The 16,973-nt window shown below is 43.2% G+C and overlaps 1 protein-coding gene across 1 annotated transcript in view; it reads left to right on the forward strand.

The window, feature by feature from the left end:
* The window catches only part of NUP133 (nucleoporin 133), a 508,027-nt gene that overhangs the window by 57,799 nt on the left and 433,255 nt on the right, over positions 1–16,973 (forward strand). The window contains exon 4 of the mRNA XM_018561308.1: positions 9,869–9,967. Within this exon, the coding sequence (XP_018416810.1) occupies positions 9,869–9,967 (99 nt within the window). The remainder of the gene's footprint in view (positions 1–9,868; positions 9,968–16,973) is intronic.

The raw sequence follows: 16,973 nt of genomic DNA on the forward strand, positions 1-16,973 counted from the left end.
CCATAGGAATGCATTGCTAGATTCCTATTGGCTATTTCAATTTGCAATAGCCAATAGCAAACTAGCTATTGCACCCGCCCACTGCTCCAGTTCTCCATCAGGTCCCCACTAGTGATTGACAGCAGCAGAGGGCGGGTGCAATAGCTAGTTTGCTATTACAAATTGACATAGCCAATAGGAATTTTTTTTGATGGCAGCAGAACCGCTGGCCTATAGAAAACAGTTGGGTGGAGCTAGCTGTCATTGCTAGCTCCGCACAATCGTTTTCTATTTTTTTTCTCCTTTTCTAACTATTTGTCTGTTCTGCTCGGTCCCACAGAGGTACCGAGCAGAACAGCTGAGCCAAATGCCGCTGAGCGCTCGGCTATTTACTCACTGCTGTTCGGCATCTATAAGAATAGACTGAACAGCAGTGAGTAGCCTGCCGGAGGTTCGGCTTAGCTGAGCATGTTCGGCCGACCCAAAGCCACCCGATGTACGGCTGAAATCAGCCGTTCAAACCTGAAGTGAATAGCCGAACAGCATTCGGCTCACTTCACTTCAAGTCGGTCGTTCACTAAGCTGTCTACGGCAGCTTAGCGAATAGACCCCTTAGTGATTAACAGTTCTGCAAACAATGTTGAATGCAGGATTTTAAGAGCTATGAAACAAACTGTTATAGAAAATGCCAAAGCAATGCTGTGTTAGCAATTTTAAATAATAGATCTATGTATGTTTCTACTGCTTAAATAACTATCTTGTAAAATATGTAGTCAGACATTACCCTTTTTATTCTGAGCCCTGAGCTGAGGTAGATTGAACCTGAAGACTGACAAGACCGTGTCTTTATACAATACTTCTCTACATGTTTCTTATTGAATATGTTGAAGTAACTTTAAACTTGCTAATGCAGTCCTGTGTGAATTTGTTATGTGCATTTTAAATGGCACTTAAAAGTAAATTCCCCAGGAAATTCAGGTGTAGGAAAAAAGCAAACCAACCTGTTTAGGCTTAGAGTATGCTGCTTGACATGGAGATGAGCGCAACTCTTGAGATGAGATGGATTCTGATGCAGAGGATGGACCCACACAGGACGAACTGCCACCATCATTCTTCAGTGCTATCAGCTGCTCTGCTGTAGTTTTCTATATAATATACCAGGCAACTCTGTGGAAAATAAAATGCACTTTAGTTACACAACCTTTTAAAGGTATGGCCTGCTTTCCCACTATATTCATTCATATAATTTGTTAGGAATTTATTACTTGTGGAAAAATGTACCTATACACAATTGGAGGGCTTATTTAAGTCTGCCGCTGGCCCCTCACTAGTTCAAAAATATTTTAGCAGGATTTTACAAGGTACAAGTGAGGCCGTACCACAAAACAAACAAACTTACTTGTGTATATAATATGTGGTTACCTCAGTGGACTCACTGATACTATAATACAGTGGTTCTTAACCTGTGTAACCTCAGGACCCACATTTGTCCTTGGTCATTAAGTAGTGACCCAAGTCACACCGCACTGGAACACATGGCAATGCCGTACCACGCGTTCAAGTGCGGGCGTTTGAACTGTGGGTGGGAGGTGCGTTTGGGGTTGAATGGCAATGCAACACACCTCACACACCAGAATGCACATTAGGTGTGATTGCATGGTAAGGTTAATTAATCTCACGGGACTGTGCGATTACTGCACTGTACTAGTGTGACCCTATAAACAGCTGATACCGACTGTTACATAGAAGTGTTCGGCCAGCTCTACAGCCAGCCAATGGCTTGTATTACAATGTAGAGTGCGCCCACCCTCTGCTGCCGTGGCCCCCCTTCACTATCGGTTACTAGCACAGCGACTGTCTTTACAAAGAACGAGGCAAGATCAGCATTCCCCTCTGCGGATCACTCCTTCTCTCTCTGAAGAGGGAAGCAATGTGTATTACATCACTTCCACCTATAGCTATCATTTCTCTGGCTTCTATAGCCAGAGAAGAAGTCGGTGGAGCAGATCTCTGCTTCGTCAGCATCTTTGGGGGTCATTAGGTGACATTAGGGGTCTTAAAGAACCCTGTCTCCATAAAGAGGACCTGTCAGTGTATATTGGCTATCACATGGGGGATAACAAGTTCCCTTATGTGATAGCAATAAAGTAAAGTTTAAAAAATAAAAGTTTAAAAACAGTTAGTTTCATATTTTAAAAAAATTAAACCCCGCCCCAAAAAATTAAGTCCCCCAGCACATATAAACGTAAATATGCGTCTGGTGCGCCAATGTGTGAAAACGATTACGACACACATGTTACATATTGCGGCGAACGTGGGAGTGTGAGCAATAATTCTAGGGCATCAATCACTGTTAAAGACTAAATTGATGAGCAGTAAAAGCTTTTAAAGGGTTGCCTATGGCCAATTCTAGGTATTGTAGTTTTTGCAATTTCGCGGGCACGGACATTTTTAAAGCTTGACATGTTTGGTGTCTATTTGCCCGACGTGACACCATCTTTTATATTTTAACAAATTAGGTAATGATAATTGTTTAATAACATAATGTAGGGAAAACTGTTTTTTTCCCATACTTTTTTCATAGTAGGGCTGCAACAACTAATCGACAATCGATTATAATCGATTATTGAAAAAGTTGTCAACTTTTTCAATAATCGATTAATCGGCTTCCGATCAGTTGGCCCTGTTCACAGGTCCACAAACGCGCCGCACCTCCTCCCCAACTCACGTTCACCGCTGCCAGACCCGCCCGCATCCACGCTCTACACGCCGCACCTCCTTCCCGCCTCACACTATCCGCCCACATCCACGATTGGCACAGGGACGCGGGGAGATGTAGTAAGGAGGAGCAGGTGTGGGGGGATAACAGCTGCTGATAGACAGGTCCGACATACAATATCTGTTACACTGAGTGCAGAGCTCATGCTGCAGTACTGTGTGCACAGAGCACATGGTGACTGGATGTAATAGGGAGGTGAAGGAATACAGCATGAGAACTACTGAGCAGGGAATAAACAAATATTCATAAAACTTGAATCATTCACCTTACTTCCACCATTCTAATGCTATTTGATAAGACAATGTGTTACCTTTGATCCAGGAGAATGGAGGATTGTGAGCAGCCCATGCTGCTCAGACCAGAAACACGAAGTGAGAGGTGAAAATTCATCCTCTAGCTCCAGCTAAGCCGAGCTCCTCCCACAGACCTGCTATTCTCTGTCTGGAATCTATGCTGCTCATGCACTTTGCTGAATGTGCACCCAGGGTTGATTTCACATTTTAAGAGATTGTCTGAAGGCACAGAAATCCCCACGCACACACACAGTAAAAAGAGTATAAAATGACATGAAAAACATTTTTACATGTACTGTATGCAAGTGATGGGAGATGCATTTTTGATATATCTCTCTCTCGTATTGTGCATATGATGATTATTATTATACATTTTTTATAAAGCGACAACAGAGTTTACGCAGCACTTTACAAAATGGGAATATACGGTACAGTTACAATACAATTTCAGTACAATAGGGTTCCCCAGACACACACACACACACCATTTCTGCCATGGTTGTGTCATTCCAGATATGTGAAACTGATGCCAATTTCGGAACTTTAAAAATAAGAACAATGCAAACTAGATTAAAATGACAGGAAGTCTCTTTGACATGTATTCATAATTTTTAGCTATTTTATAGCGATTTTTTTTCTTTTTTTAAACCGTACATTCCAAGTCAATTGTACAAACATTTCTTTAAAAATATGTCTAAATGCCTTTTTTTAGATGTTTAAAAATGACTCAAATGTATTTTAAAAATATATTTAAAAAAATATGTCTTTGAAAAATGCATTTAAATTACGTTTTTGCAATGCATTTATAAGTATATTTAAAAATGTTAAAAATATCTGGAAAATATGTACTAAAAATATATTTTCAAATATGTATCTTTGGAAAATACATTTTAATTACATTTGTGGAATGCATTCCCAAATACATTTCAAAATATATTCGGAAATGTCTTTTTTTTTCCATGTTAAAAAATATATTTTAAAAATATATTTAGAAATATGACTTTGGAAAATATATTTTCATTTAAATTTTTTGAATATATCTTAAAATATATTTGAGTCAGACAATATATTGTAAATATATGTCACATATATACATTTATTTGCTAAATATATTTGAAATATATTTCTCTTGCACGTGGGCAACTAGGAGAGGCGATAAGCAGTCCATGTTTGTAGCATTTGCGAGAGTTTGGTCACCATTTCTGGATAATTTGCGCCATATAAAGAGCGATAAGAATGGGTCAGCTTAATACCGAGATAGGGGAGGTGGTCAGAGCGCCAGGAGTAGGCATAGGTTCTCTGCAGGGATGTGACTAGCAAGGGGGGAAGGGATATGTTCAGAGCATTGGATTTGGGGTCATTAATATATAGGCCGGAGATGGAGGAGAAATCCATGAGAAGTTTTGGGAGGTTGGGCAGGGAAACTAGGGGGTTGGTTACAAAAAGTAAGGCATCATCCGCAAACATACAAATTTTATGGGAAACACCCTCATGATGGATACCTGAAATGTCATGGGAGTGACAGAGTTTCTGGCCGACGGGTTCCAGAACCAGGGCAAACAGGTGAGGTGACAGAGGGCACCCCTGTCTGGTACCTCTCACTGTTGGGAGCGGTAACCAGAGTATTTGATGTGGGCCGAGGGACTATTGTATAGGGAGGATACCCAAGTTCGGAAATGTGGGCCGAAGCCCCAATGTTGTAGAGCATGAAAGAGGTAGGGCCAGGAGACTGAGTCAAATGCCTTTTTTAATGTCTAGGGTAAGGAGCATAGTTGGGATCTTTTTGCTTTTGGCTATATGCGAGAGGAGAGTGATTCTGTGGATGTTGCCACCCGCTCGTCTGGTGGGAGTGAAGCCCACTTGGTCATTATTAACCAATTGTCCTACCACCAGATATAGTCTATTCGCCAGCACCTTGGCCAGCAGTTTTACATCTACATTGATAAGGGAGATTGGCCTAAAGTTAGAGGTGGCGGGTTTAGGGATCATACAGATGGAGGCAGTGAGCGACTCTTGCCCAAGGGGTACTCCCATGCGGAGAGAGTTAAGAGGGGCCAGGAGGTCCTTTTGAAGTCTGCATAGTAGGCCGCTGTGAAGCAGTCAGGGCCTGGTCACTTACCCCTGGAGAGCGAAGAGACTGCCTTGGTGGACTTCCTCCTCAGTGATCGGATCTTCAAAGGAGGCTATCTGAGCCGTCAAGAGACTGCTAAGATCTAGGCCCAAAGATAACTGATCCGCCTTAGCAATCGAAAATCGATCCTGGGAGGAGTACAGGGTGGAAAGGTTTTGCTGGAAGAGGTCAAGGATTGTAACTGGATTAGAGGTGTGTGTCCCCGTGAGTTCACACTTTAAGGGGTTTAAAAGAGGGGTCTAGTCTCCTAAGTTTAGTGGCCAGCAAGGAGTCCGCCTTGTTTGCCTTTTAGGTAGAATTTGTTGGCCGTGCAGTGAAATTGTTTAGCTGCATGGTCCTTCAATAGTAAGTTGAAGGTCTTGACGAGCAGATTCTAGGTTGGCTCTGTTAGTGGGGGAAGGGTTTAAGGAGAAGACCTGGGAGCAAGTGTTACGTTCAAGTGAGGTCAACCTCTCTCTCTCTCTTGACCCTAGAGGACAGGCTTATGGGCTTCCCAAAAGGTGATAGGAGAAATGTCAGGGGTTCGATTGAGAGACACATAGTCTGAGATGTAGGACGCAAGTAATGCTTTAGAGGAGGGGTCCAACAGGAGCGACTCGCTCAGCGTCCAGGAAGTGGATTTGGCTGTAGGGAGTGAGGAGGGAAGAAGTACAGTGACAGCTGAGTGGTTTGACCAAGGAACTGGTAAGAGATGGGGATGGGGGATGTGGAGCGTCAAAGTATCAAAGAAAATGTGGTCTATTCTGGAGAACACTTTGTGGGTAATGGGTATAGTCAACCTTATGGGGATTGCTCTCTCTCTCTCCAACAGTCCACAAGTAGGATGATTGCAGGTCCCTGAATGGTTTCGCCGAGTACAAGCACGATGGAGATACATTTGATCTGTCTCGGTGAGGAAACAGTACCAGGTTGGGGTCTCAACACATTATAACCACACCAGTGGAGCGAGAGGCAACTTTATCGAGGAGGTCCCTGAAGATAAGTTGGTCTGTATTAGGAGACAAAGGTGACCTCCCTGTCAAGGAGACCTGCAAGAATCAAGTAGCGTCCCAATGGGTCTCTGGTTTCGTAATGACAGATGAAGTTTACTGATCTACTGAAGTCAATGAGAACCCCTTTCCGTTTACAAGAGTTGTTAGCCATGTAGATGGTGGGGAATTGGGAGCTAAAGTACTTGAGGCAGGAGGTTCTCAAATGGTCTCCTGAAGAAAAATATTGGCATGCAAAGATCTGAAAAATCTAAAGGCACATGTGCGCTTGTTAGGATAATTGAGACCCTGAACATTGAGGCTTAGCAGTTTAAGAGACATGGTGGAACATACTTTGAGTTAGCGATAGGTACTCACCTGTTCAGCCCTCAGGGGAGGGTGTTGGAAGATTTAGTCCCATCTGCACAAAGACCAGAGAGGAGAGTGGGAGAGGATACAGTGCTGAAGAGAGTGGGAGAGAGGAGAAGAGGGGTGGGCGAAATAAAAGACAAGACGGAACAAAAAACATCACAAGTACATAAACGAGGCGTGGAAAAAATCCACGGTATGTCAGGAACGTTGGGCAGAGGGGTACAGAGGATCGCCGTCTACCCAAGGTTTCCATGTTGTGGAGGGCACAGTGACATGCCAGCCCAGGTAAGTTATAAAGCAAGAATGCTGTAACAAAATAAACTTGTAACTTGGGGACCAGAACGAAAGTTCACTTAACATAAGGTTGGGAGGCTGATCACCTAAAACGGGCTACAGGAATCATGGGGGTGGGGGTAGGTATATTATGGAAATTATACAATGCCAGTTGGTCACATTCCGGACCCATACATAGATAACCAAGGCTAGCTGTGGTGGAGGCTATAGTGAGGAGGAGGTAATGCAATTCGGTCAGCTATCAGGACTCAAGTGGGTGAAGCATCCACCTGTGCCGTATTGCTAGTAGGGGGGAGAGGCCCCTGTGCGATGTGGCCATGGGGGACAGGTCAGATTGTTGGCGGAGGGGGAGAGATAGGCTTGACTAGGGCATTGCGGAGGCACAATGAGTAATATATTTAAAACTAAAAGTAACGGAATGACCCAATAAAAATGATATAACATTAGGAATATAACTGAGATGTGGGAATCGGGGCCTCAGTTCTCCAAGTGCCGCTCACCTGTGGGGTAGGTCGGTAAGAACCAGGCGTTGGATTAGAAGGGGCAGGGGAACAAAGGTCCTAGGCATCTGGGCCCATCAGATACTTGGCGAGGACAGTGAGGATCTCCGCTATGTTCAAATAACAAGAAGGTGATAGGGGCTCATAAGGCACTTAGAACAGGAATGCATGCTCCGTTGTGGGGCCAGATATTATTGAAGATGATCGGGATGGTAACGGGCCCGGGTGGTAAGTGTCCGGTAGGTAGACGGAGCTCAGAGCAGTTTGGAAGAAGGGAAGGAACGCAGCGGATCCCTGAGGAAGGTCAGCCGGCATCGGTGGTCTGAAATTCCAGAAGTGTTTCATCAATGGTGTAGTCAACAGAAGCAGGAGGAACATCACTCCAACAAGAGGAGCATTGAAGACATGGTACAGCCTTGACAGATTTGGCGACCGTTCAGCGCGGTGGGGTAGATTTAGATGTCAGCTACAGTGAAAAATCTGGTGTCTTAACAGACCCCTGACATTTCCCTTTTGAAATATAAAAAGAAATTGAGGACGCAGAGTCCTCAATTTTTTCTTTTTCTGCAGCCTCAGCACTAAATGAATGGAAAACACTCGGTACAGAGGCTTCCATTCATTCAGAAACTATTGATAGTAAATAATTTACTATCAACCAGTTTCTGAATGGGGAGAAGCCTCTGTACTGAGTGCTACTCCCCATTCAGAAATGTATTCCCCTGTTATTTAAAAACATTCCCCAGTTATTTAAAAACATTGGAGTGATCAGATGATCACTCCAGTGTTTGTCCTTCTCACTGAGGATCGGTAATATCACTGATATTTACCGATCCTCCGCTCGGCCACGCACACAGACGCTGTCATCCTGAAACTGACAGGATGACAGTGGCTCCTCTCTCCTCCCCGCTTGGCTGCTCTCTCATGCTGCTCGATCATATAGCAGAACCGTAAATCCCACCGACGCAAGGCATGCTGACCTGACCATTTGAGAACAGTTTGGTACCGCCGTATGCCTTGCGTCGATCTGCTCAAATAGTTGCCAGGAGAGGCTCAAGGGAAATGGCAAATAATAAAGGAGAAAGGGGGCACCCCTGCCTGGTCCCATTATGTAATGTGAACGATTCACTCATTACTCCGTTTACTCGCACCTGAGCCGCGGGGTTGGCATATAGCGCTATAATACGACGATACATATTAGGACCAATACCCATGTAAAGTAAAATTGAAAAGAGGTACTCCCAGTCCACCCTATCAAAAGCTTTTTCCACATCAGTAGATAAAAGAGTGTGCTGGGAACACCGTCTCACATATGACATCAAGGAAATAGTCCTCAAAGAATTGTCCCTCGCCTCCCTTCCAGGTATAAAACCTGTTTGATCATAATGTATCCAACTCGGGGTTAACAGGATCAACCTATTGGCCAACAGCTTAACATAGAGTTTACAATCGGTATTTACTAAAGAAATCGGCCTATAACTAGCACATGTGGTAGGGTCCTTACCAGGTTTTGGTATAAATGTAATGTGCGCATGCGTCGTGTCCCTCCAAAAATTTGCCCCTTACCAATATCAGCACACTCCGTAAAACGAGGTATCACAATTTCACTAAAAGTTCTATAATAAAGAAGGGTAGACCATCGGGCCCAGGTGATTTCCCAATGGCCATATGGGCCAAAGCCTTCTTAAACCCTTCGTGACTGACGACGTACAGTGTACGTCGCCAGCATCGGGGCTGTTTAAACAGACTCCCGGCGACTTTTGCCGCCGGGACTCTGTTTAAACTTGTAGAGCCGAATGTCGGCTTTACAACAGAAGTGATCCTGGCGACTTACCTGTCACCAGATCGCTTCTGTGTACCGAAGAAAACGCGCTACACATGTTGGGTATCGCCGCGCACGCCGGAGTGAGAGCAATAATTCTAGGGCCAGTATTTTGGGGTATCTCTAAATTGATGACCTGTGGGGGCTTTTAAAGCGTCTTTTATTGACTTTTTGGGGTACTGCAGTTTTTCGCCGTTTCACGGTCGCACGCAATTTGTAAACTGGGCAAGTTGGGTATCGTTTTACTCGTTGTAACCTCATCTTTTATATTTCATTAAAAAAATGGGTAATTTGTTGTGTTTTGGGGCATTTAATTAAATTTGTCACTAAATTTTGGGATTTAATAATGAGTTGCGCTACTATTGCGCAACATAAAAATTTTCAACTACCACCATGTTATTCTATAGGGTCTTGGCATTCAGAAAATATATAATGTTGGGGGGTTTTACGTCATTTTCAGGCCTAAAATGTGGAATATAACATGGGTGCAAAAAATGAAAAAAGGGCCTCAGTCATGAAGGGGTTAAATTCTCACTCCGTAATATCGTCTTCCAGAGCATGCAGCACAGACTCGGGTAACTTAGGTAAATCTGGAGCATTTAAATGATAAAATGTTCTCTAAAGGATTTGGGAGTTTAAAATTCTCTCGATTTTTATATTTAGTTTTACTGGTCAGAAATATTCCATAGTAATTCTTATATCATGTTGTTTTTTTTTTGTTTGTTTTTTACAGCTGGTGTGTAAAGATTTGCAGCTCCCCTCTAGCAAATTTCAATCATCTGCGGAACTAGTAGCTGTATCTGCTCACACAGGGGATCCCTCATCTGCACAGGTAATTGTCTCTTTGTCTTCCATCTCTGGTGGGAATATAAGCAAAGAGGTACAGAGGAATCTTCAACAGGGTTATAATGCTACAGACCGAACTGAAAACTGGCAAGCACATCTATAGGCCAGCCATATGGAGTAAAACCCATCCCATCCTAAGTATGCTTCAGATTTCACTCGTGTCTTGTAGAATAAAGCATGTCCTTTCTTGGCTCTGTGAAGTTCAAGACCTGAAAATTTGTGTTTTCTTCAGTCCTGCTTGGAATTGCCATGTGGGTGCCTGGTCATGATTTAACCACTGGAATCTCTAGGCCTCTTTCTCTCCAAATTCTCGAGTCCCAGAGTGTGTTTTTAATTTCTGGGTTTTCTCAGTTCCGCACATTAGATCTTTAATTTTTTGTAGTCTGTCCTAATGTTTTATACAAAGTTTTGTGATGTAAAATATCACAATCGGAGGCTATGGGCAAAACATTTAACATTTTCGGGCAGGGGAGTGGTCTGCTAATGACATAGGGAGACACTGTCCTCCGTCCTGAAGCAAGCCCAGCCTGAGTTCACGGCCGTATCTTCATGTCTTACCCGGCGGTTAGACTGCATCGTTATATAGCCGCGAATGGGGGAGAAGAAAAAGCTGCCCGCAGCTCCGACACTCCGGACCCCAACACCTAGAATCGGGACTTCCTTCGCTGCTATTCGGTCATGGTTCTCGCAGAGTGGAAGTGTCAGGAATGCTGCACCTGCATCCCCAATGGCGTCTAGTCGAGACCCTGGTCCAGATACAGTTTGATCTTCTCATGCTGGACTTCAGCCACCAGTCACCCACCTCTACAGCCGGTTCCGCTGCGATCCTCTGGGACAGAGGAGGAGGCGTCGGATCTCGGCCTGCATCTGCGACAGGTGCACCCATGGAGCAGGAGGACGGAGAGCCCGACAGTCTCCCTGCATAGAGCCTGGCAAGAATGTTGAGTAAGACTGCGTGGGCCCAGTTTGTGTTCGTGCTCGGCGCCATCTCGCCGCAAGGGGCTCCGCCCGTCCGGTAAGGGTGATCAAAGTACCCTTTGATCGACAAGGATGTCTGAGACTTCTTGAGAGTCGAGGATGGGGTTTTTGCGGACTAGTTCGACTTTTTACCCCCGCATGGTAGAGCTGAATAAGGGCTGCTAAACCCGCTAATTCAGCGGGTAGAGACAGAGCTCAAGGAGAACACGTCCTCTCGCATCCCTCGGTAGCCACGCCCCCCTGTGCAGTACTTCTTAAAGTGACACTAAACTCGGAAGTTAAATCTTAAAAATACAATTAAGTACCTTAAAGGCAATTGCCACCTTTTTGTAAGTGATTTGCATTTCTTGTGTTAATGAAGAGGTGCAGTGATGTATCCATGTGAACATTTTCAGGACTCACATTGCAGACTTTTTTTTTTTTTTTTAATAAAGGACTCACATTTGAGACTTTTTTTTTTTTTTTTTAATACAAGTTTTATTAGGCCTGGAGCCTAAATTCAAAATTTTCTCCACTGGAAATGAATTCTGACACCAGGGTCACATGGTAATTAGGCTGTAATCAGCTCTACCTTTACACAAAATACACTGTCCAGGGATTCGGGGGTGCTGGTGTGATATTTTCACAATGCTTGCATAGCAAAGAGGCAGAAATTTCCATGCAGATATGAAGAGAAAAGTTCGCAAAAAAAAAAGTAAAGTTTCTGTTTTTATATACATAACTGCATATGCCTGCTTCATGTACACTGGCTGTGCATTTCTGGCAAATGTTTTTTCTTTCACAATGTTTTTTATTATTTTAAGAACATATGTACAAAGCAAACATAAAATCAGTGCACTGACATAACAGCCGTAACCTTCAATAAGCAAAATAACAAAATAAACATAAGTAGAAGCGCAATACAATTTTATATATGGTATAATCAAAGAGATACCAAAATTGAACTTTCAAAGCGTCAACCAAAACGTCTCCAGTATGATCACATCGCTTGACGCTCTTCAAAAATGACAGCATAGAATAAATAACAAAAATGTGTGGTCACCAATCTACCTGAGCAGATAGGTAATGGGGTGGTGAAGGCACTGGATCGCCCTGCAGGAGGATCAGAAGGAGAAGAGAATTAACTATACAAAAAATAAAGAGAAGCTGAAAAATCAGTAAAAGAAGAGATTATAAGAGGAGTAGGTTGAGAGTAGGTAGAGATGCAAGCCAGAAAGCAGCTGAAAAGAGGAAGTGAGAAAAGGATAGGGTCACGGGGGAGTCATCCCAAAAGATGATCCTTCAGAACAAAGATAACACTAAAGTGGCATCAAAATATTGTGGACTCGCGTATATGTCAGCCAAGGCTCAAAAATCAAAAATGTACCGTGGGAGTTTGCCACAAGTGCTGACATCTTTTAATTAAACATAACGTTGGTAATTATTTTTACTACCTGAAAGGCCAAGGAAGCCTGAGACTTCCAAGACTGGGCAATAGTCTGTTTAGCGTCCATAACAATGTGAGTGATCAGGGCACGTTGACCCCTAGTCACCCCAGGTATCGTCTTATGTAATGAAGCCCTGGGATCTTTAAGTAAATTACATCCAAGAGCACTATTAATTAGGTCATATACACAGATCCAAAGTCTCCTGACCTTAGGACATACCCACCCGATGTGACATATGGTACCAGGTATAGAACAACTGCTGTAACAGTTCACAGGAGAAGACGGGTTAATGCGATGTAAATGGGCCTGGATATAATACCATTGGAAAAGGACTTGATAGGAATTTTCCAAAGCTAAAATGTTTTTATAGCAAGAGGCGATGTTATCCCAAATTGACGACCAATCTTCATCCGTGAAATCATATCCTAAGTCTTTTGACCATAAGGACTGATAGGAAGCCTTCCTAGTGTAAAACGAGGCTGATAACGAAGATAGGATCAACGTGATCAAGCCTGGGACATGTGAAAATTCCGACATCAAAGTTCAAAGGGAGAGAGGGTGGGGTAGGAGAAATTAGTGGATAAAGTGTCTCAATTGGAGGTAGCAAAAAGATTCCGATTGAGGTGCATTATGATATGATCGTAAAGGGTCAAAAGACCGAATTCCTGAGTCAGATAAAAAGGAGTGAATGTCATGAAAGCCCGCATTACTCCACCAAGAAAACTGAATATGATTGTCCAACCCAGGGGGAAATAATGGGAAAGGCAGAGAAGAGGAAGGTGAGGAGACGCTTAAGTCCCAGGTCTTCCCAGTATGTAGGGTGACTGGACTTAACCCTGAGGGATGGAAGGCATGTGGAAGCCAAGGCAGATGAGAAACTAAAGTAGGATGACAATCAATTGCACCGAATATGACCCACAAAGGGGTTTCATTACAAGCAGACAAGAGCAAGTGGGGCTATTTGAGCTGTCTTATAATATTTTGGAAGATGGGGACTCCCAAACCTCATAGTTTCGATCTATAAACGATATGCCTGTTAACCCGTGGGCGGGATTGTCCCCATATGAATCGCAGTATATCCCTTTGTAAAATGTGACAGCTGTGGGCTGGTACATAAAATGGCAGGAGACTAAAAAAAAAGCTTTGGTAGCGAAGTCACTTTGACAGTGTGTATTCTTCCAATCCAGGGTATGTTATGATGTAACCATGAATCAAGGAGACTTTTAAGCTTGCATATCAGCCCAGGATAATTAGCCTATTATAAGAAAGAGGGCTGAGATGGATTCCCAAATAGGGGAGGGAGGACACCCAAGTGACTGAATAGTTCTCCTGGAGATAAATTTAGGAGGGGGGAGAAATAGTAACATCCAATGCTTGAGATTTCGCAGGGTTGACAAAAAGGCCAGAGTTTGTCTCAAAACCAGTCAAGGAGGACATTAAATTGGGAAGAGAAATATGGGAGGCTGTAAGAGAAAGTAAAATATAATCTGTGAACTTTGAAAGTTTGAGGATATCCAGCTAAATCCAGTCATTTAATATCTGGATTAGCACGGCATGACAAGGCCAATGGTTTCAGGGCTAGGGCAAAAAGATTCCGAGATAACTGCATCCAGAAGAACCTTACTAGTATCTGGAATGGAGGGGTAGGAGAGCGGGTCAAGAAAGGTGGATAGAAGAGATGGGGAGAGGGTTCCAGGTAAAGTTTGTTACGAGGGGGTAAGTAGAGATCTGGATGGAGGGAGGTCTGTGGATGTGGTATATTTGGATTTCGCTAAGGCTTTTGATACGGTACCTCATAAACGCTTACTTCACAAGCTAAGAGCTATGGGCATAGATGGAAGGGTGTGTACATGGATAGAGAACTGGCTAAAGGAACGGGTACAGAGAGTATCAATAAATGGCGCCCTTTCAGACTGGGCTAGTGTTATTAGCGGTGTGCCTCAGGGTTCTGTGCTGGGACCGATGCTTTTCAACCTGTTTATTAACGACATCGGGGACGGAGTAAACAGCGATATCTCAGTGTTTGCTGATGATACCAAAATTGGGAGGGTAATAGAAACAAACCAAGATAGTATATCTTTACAAGAGGACCTGGATAAAATAGGGGAGTGGGCAACTTTATGGCAGATGAGGTTTAATGTTGATAAATGCAAAGTTATGCACTTTGGGACAAAAAACACGCAAATGGGTTATACAATAATGGGTATGCCGCTAGGGAAGTCTGAAATGGAGAAAGATTTGGGGGTCACTGTAGACCATAAACTCAATAATAGATTACAGTGCCAGGTTGCGGTAAGCAAAGCTAGTAGAGTCCTGTCCTGCATCAAGAAGGGAATGTTTTGCAGGGATAAGTCTATAATTTTGCCAGTTTACACATCACTGGTTCGGCCTCACCTGGAGTATGCGGTGCAGTTTTGGGCACCGGTACACAGAGGGGATGTCCTTGAACTGGAGAAAGTCCAGCGAAGGGCGACCAAACTCATCAAAGAGATGGAGGACCAGAGCTTTGAGACACGGTTACTAAATTTAAATATGTTCACGCTGGAACTAAGGAGATTAAGGCGGGACATGATTTTCATGTACAAAATGTTCCATAGTCATAGCAACATTAGCAACAAACTCTTTACGATTATTTCCGTAACAAAAACTAGAGGACACCACCTAAAACTGGTGGAAAAAAAATTCAAAACACAAGGGGCGAAGGGGATTCTTCTCAGTTCGTGCGGTTAGGGTCTGGAACTCACTGCCACAAGCAGTGATTTCAGCTAATAGTCTGGAATCATTCAAGAGGCTTTTGGACGATTTCCTGAGAAACGGTAATATACAGGGGTACAAGTACTCCTAAAAACGAGATGACTCGGGGATCTTTACACACACACACACACACACACAATAGGTTGGACTTGATGGACATGTGTCTTTATTCAACCTCAAATACTATGTAACTATGTAAAATGTGGTGATGGAACTTTTCTAGGACTTTAAAAGGGTTGCTGGTGAGTTGGTTGGTCCTGGTACACAGAGATGGTGGAGGGGTTGGAACAAAAGAACAAAATTTCCGCTCTTTCAGATGAACACAGATCCAGGTTAGTGCACGCCTTAAGGGGGGTAGCCGAGTTGGATGGCGTTAGAGAGAATTTAAACTGTTCATTGGCTAAGGTAATGATCCGTTCCAGTTGTTGAAGTTTTTGGGTGCGTTCCTTCTTGCTTCTAGGTGCTATGTTGAGTAACCTACCACGAATAACCGTTTTATAAGCAGCCCATAAAATTCAAGGTGACACTGAGCCTAAGTTGAGGGCAGCCTGGTGTTCAACTACAAAAGGATCATGGGACAGAAGCAAATCTTTGAGACCAAGGACTAGCCCCCCTACTTGGATAAGAAATAATTGATTAAAATAATATTAGGGTCATGGTCCGTCCATGGGGCCGACCCGATTGTAGCAGAGGTAATTAAGGGGGGGATGGTGAATGGTAAATATATGGTCAATCTGGGAATGTGAGTTGTCAGAATAGTAAGTGTAATCTTTAGTGAGGGGATGAAAGTTGCTCCAAATATCGACAAGATTGTCTTGTTTCAGGAGCGATTGGAAAGTTGTCGGTTCAGTAATGGGAGAAGACATAGCTGAAGAGGATTTGTCTAACCTAGAGTTGACAGTAATATAAATCCCCTGGAATGGGAGCGAAGGAGGGAGAACAGATGTGAAAAGGGCAGATGCCCAGAATTGGGGGCATAGTATGAGAGATTAGTGAGGTCAGCATCATGGACCCTGCCCTGAAGAAGAAGATATCGACCATTTGGATCCAAAAATGTTGACACATTGAAACAGTATTTTTATGAATCGCAATGAGGACACTTTGCATTTGGTATCCTTAGCAGATTGAAATACTTGAAGGTTTTTAAAGTTGAAATATTTAGGGAAAGTTGAAGATAAATTAATTTCCTGGAGGCAAGCAATGTTAATCTGACGGGACCTGAGGTAACAAAAATATTTTAACTTTTTTTTTTTCTTTTCAGGGGCATTCATGCCCCGTACATTGAGAGGCAGTTAAGAGCCATAGTCTGGAAAAAAAGGTTCAAATGCACTAAGGTGGTATCCCCTCCCCCCAACCAATTGGAGAAGAAAGGTGGGACAAGAAATCAAGTAAAGAGATGGGAAGGGAACAGGAGAAATCAGAAAACAAGAGCATAGTATTTAGGCTTAAGGGGAAGACCAAATACACAAGGAGACCTGCTAAGCCTCCCAGAAAAACATTACCAAGTAAGCTAAAGCAGGAAGCATAATAGCAGGTTATTGGATACATTTCAAGAACTTAAAGAACATTGAGTAATGAAAGGCAGCATCACATCGCATAACGACACTGTGACAAACGGAAAAGTAAAAGCCATTTTAAACCGTCAGCCACGGAAAAAATAAAAAGAACAGGCAGCAGGTTTGACCGACGAGACAGAACATTCACATTAAATAGGTGTAGGGTGGGAAGGAAGGTAAGGGGAAAAAAATAAAGATAAGATGGGAAAAGTGGGAGAAAAATGGAGGTCAAACACCAACTGTAACAACCTAATGATGTAAAAAAACAACAGGGCAC

The sequence above is a fragment of the Nanorana parkeri genome, unplaced genomic scaffold (assembly GCF_000935625.1).
Source record: "Nanorana parkeri isolate BGI_ZX_2015 unplaced genomic scaffold, ASM93562v1 scaffold515, whole genome shotgun sequence".
Lineage (NCBI taxonomy): Eukaryota > Metazoa > Chordata > Amphibia > Anura > Dicroglossidae > Nanorana > Nanorana parkeri.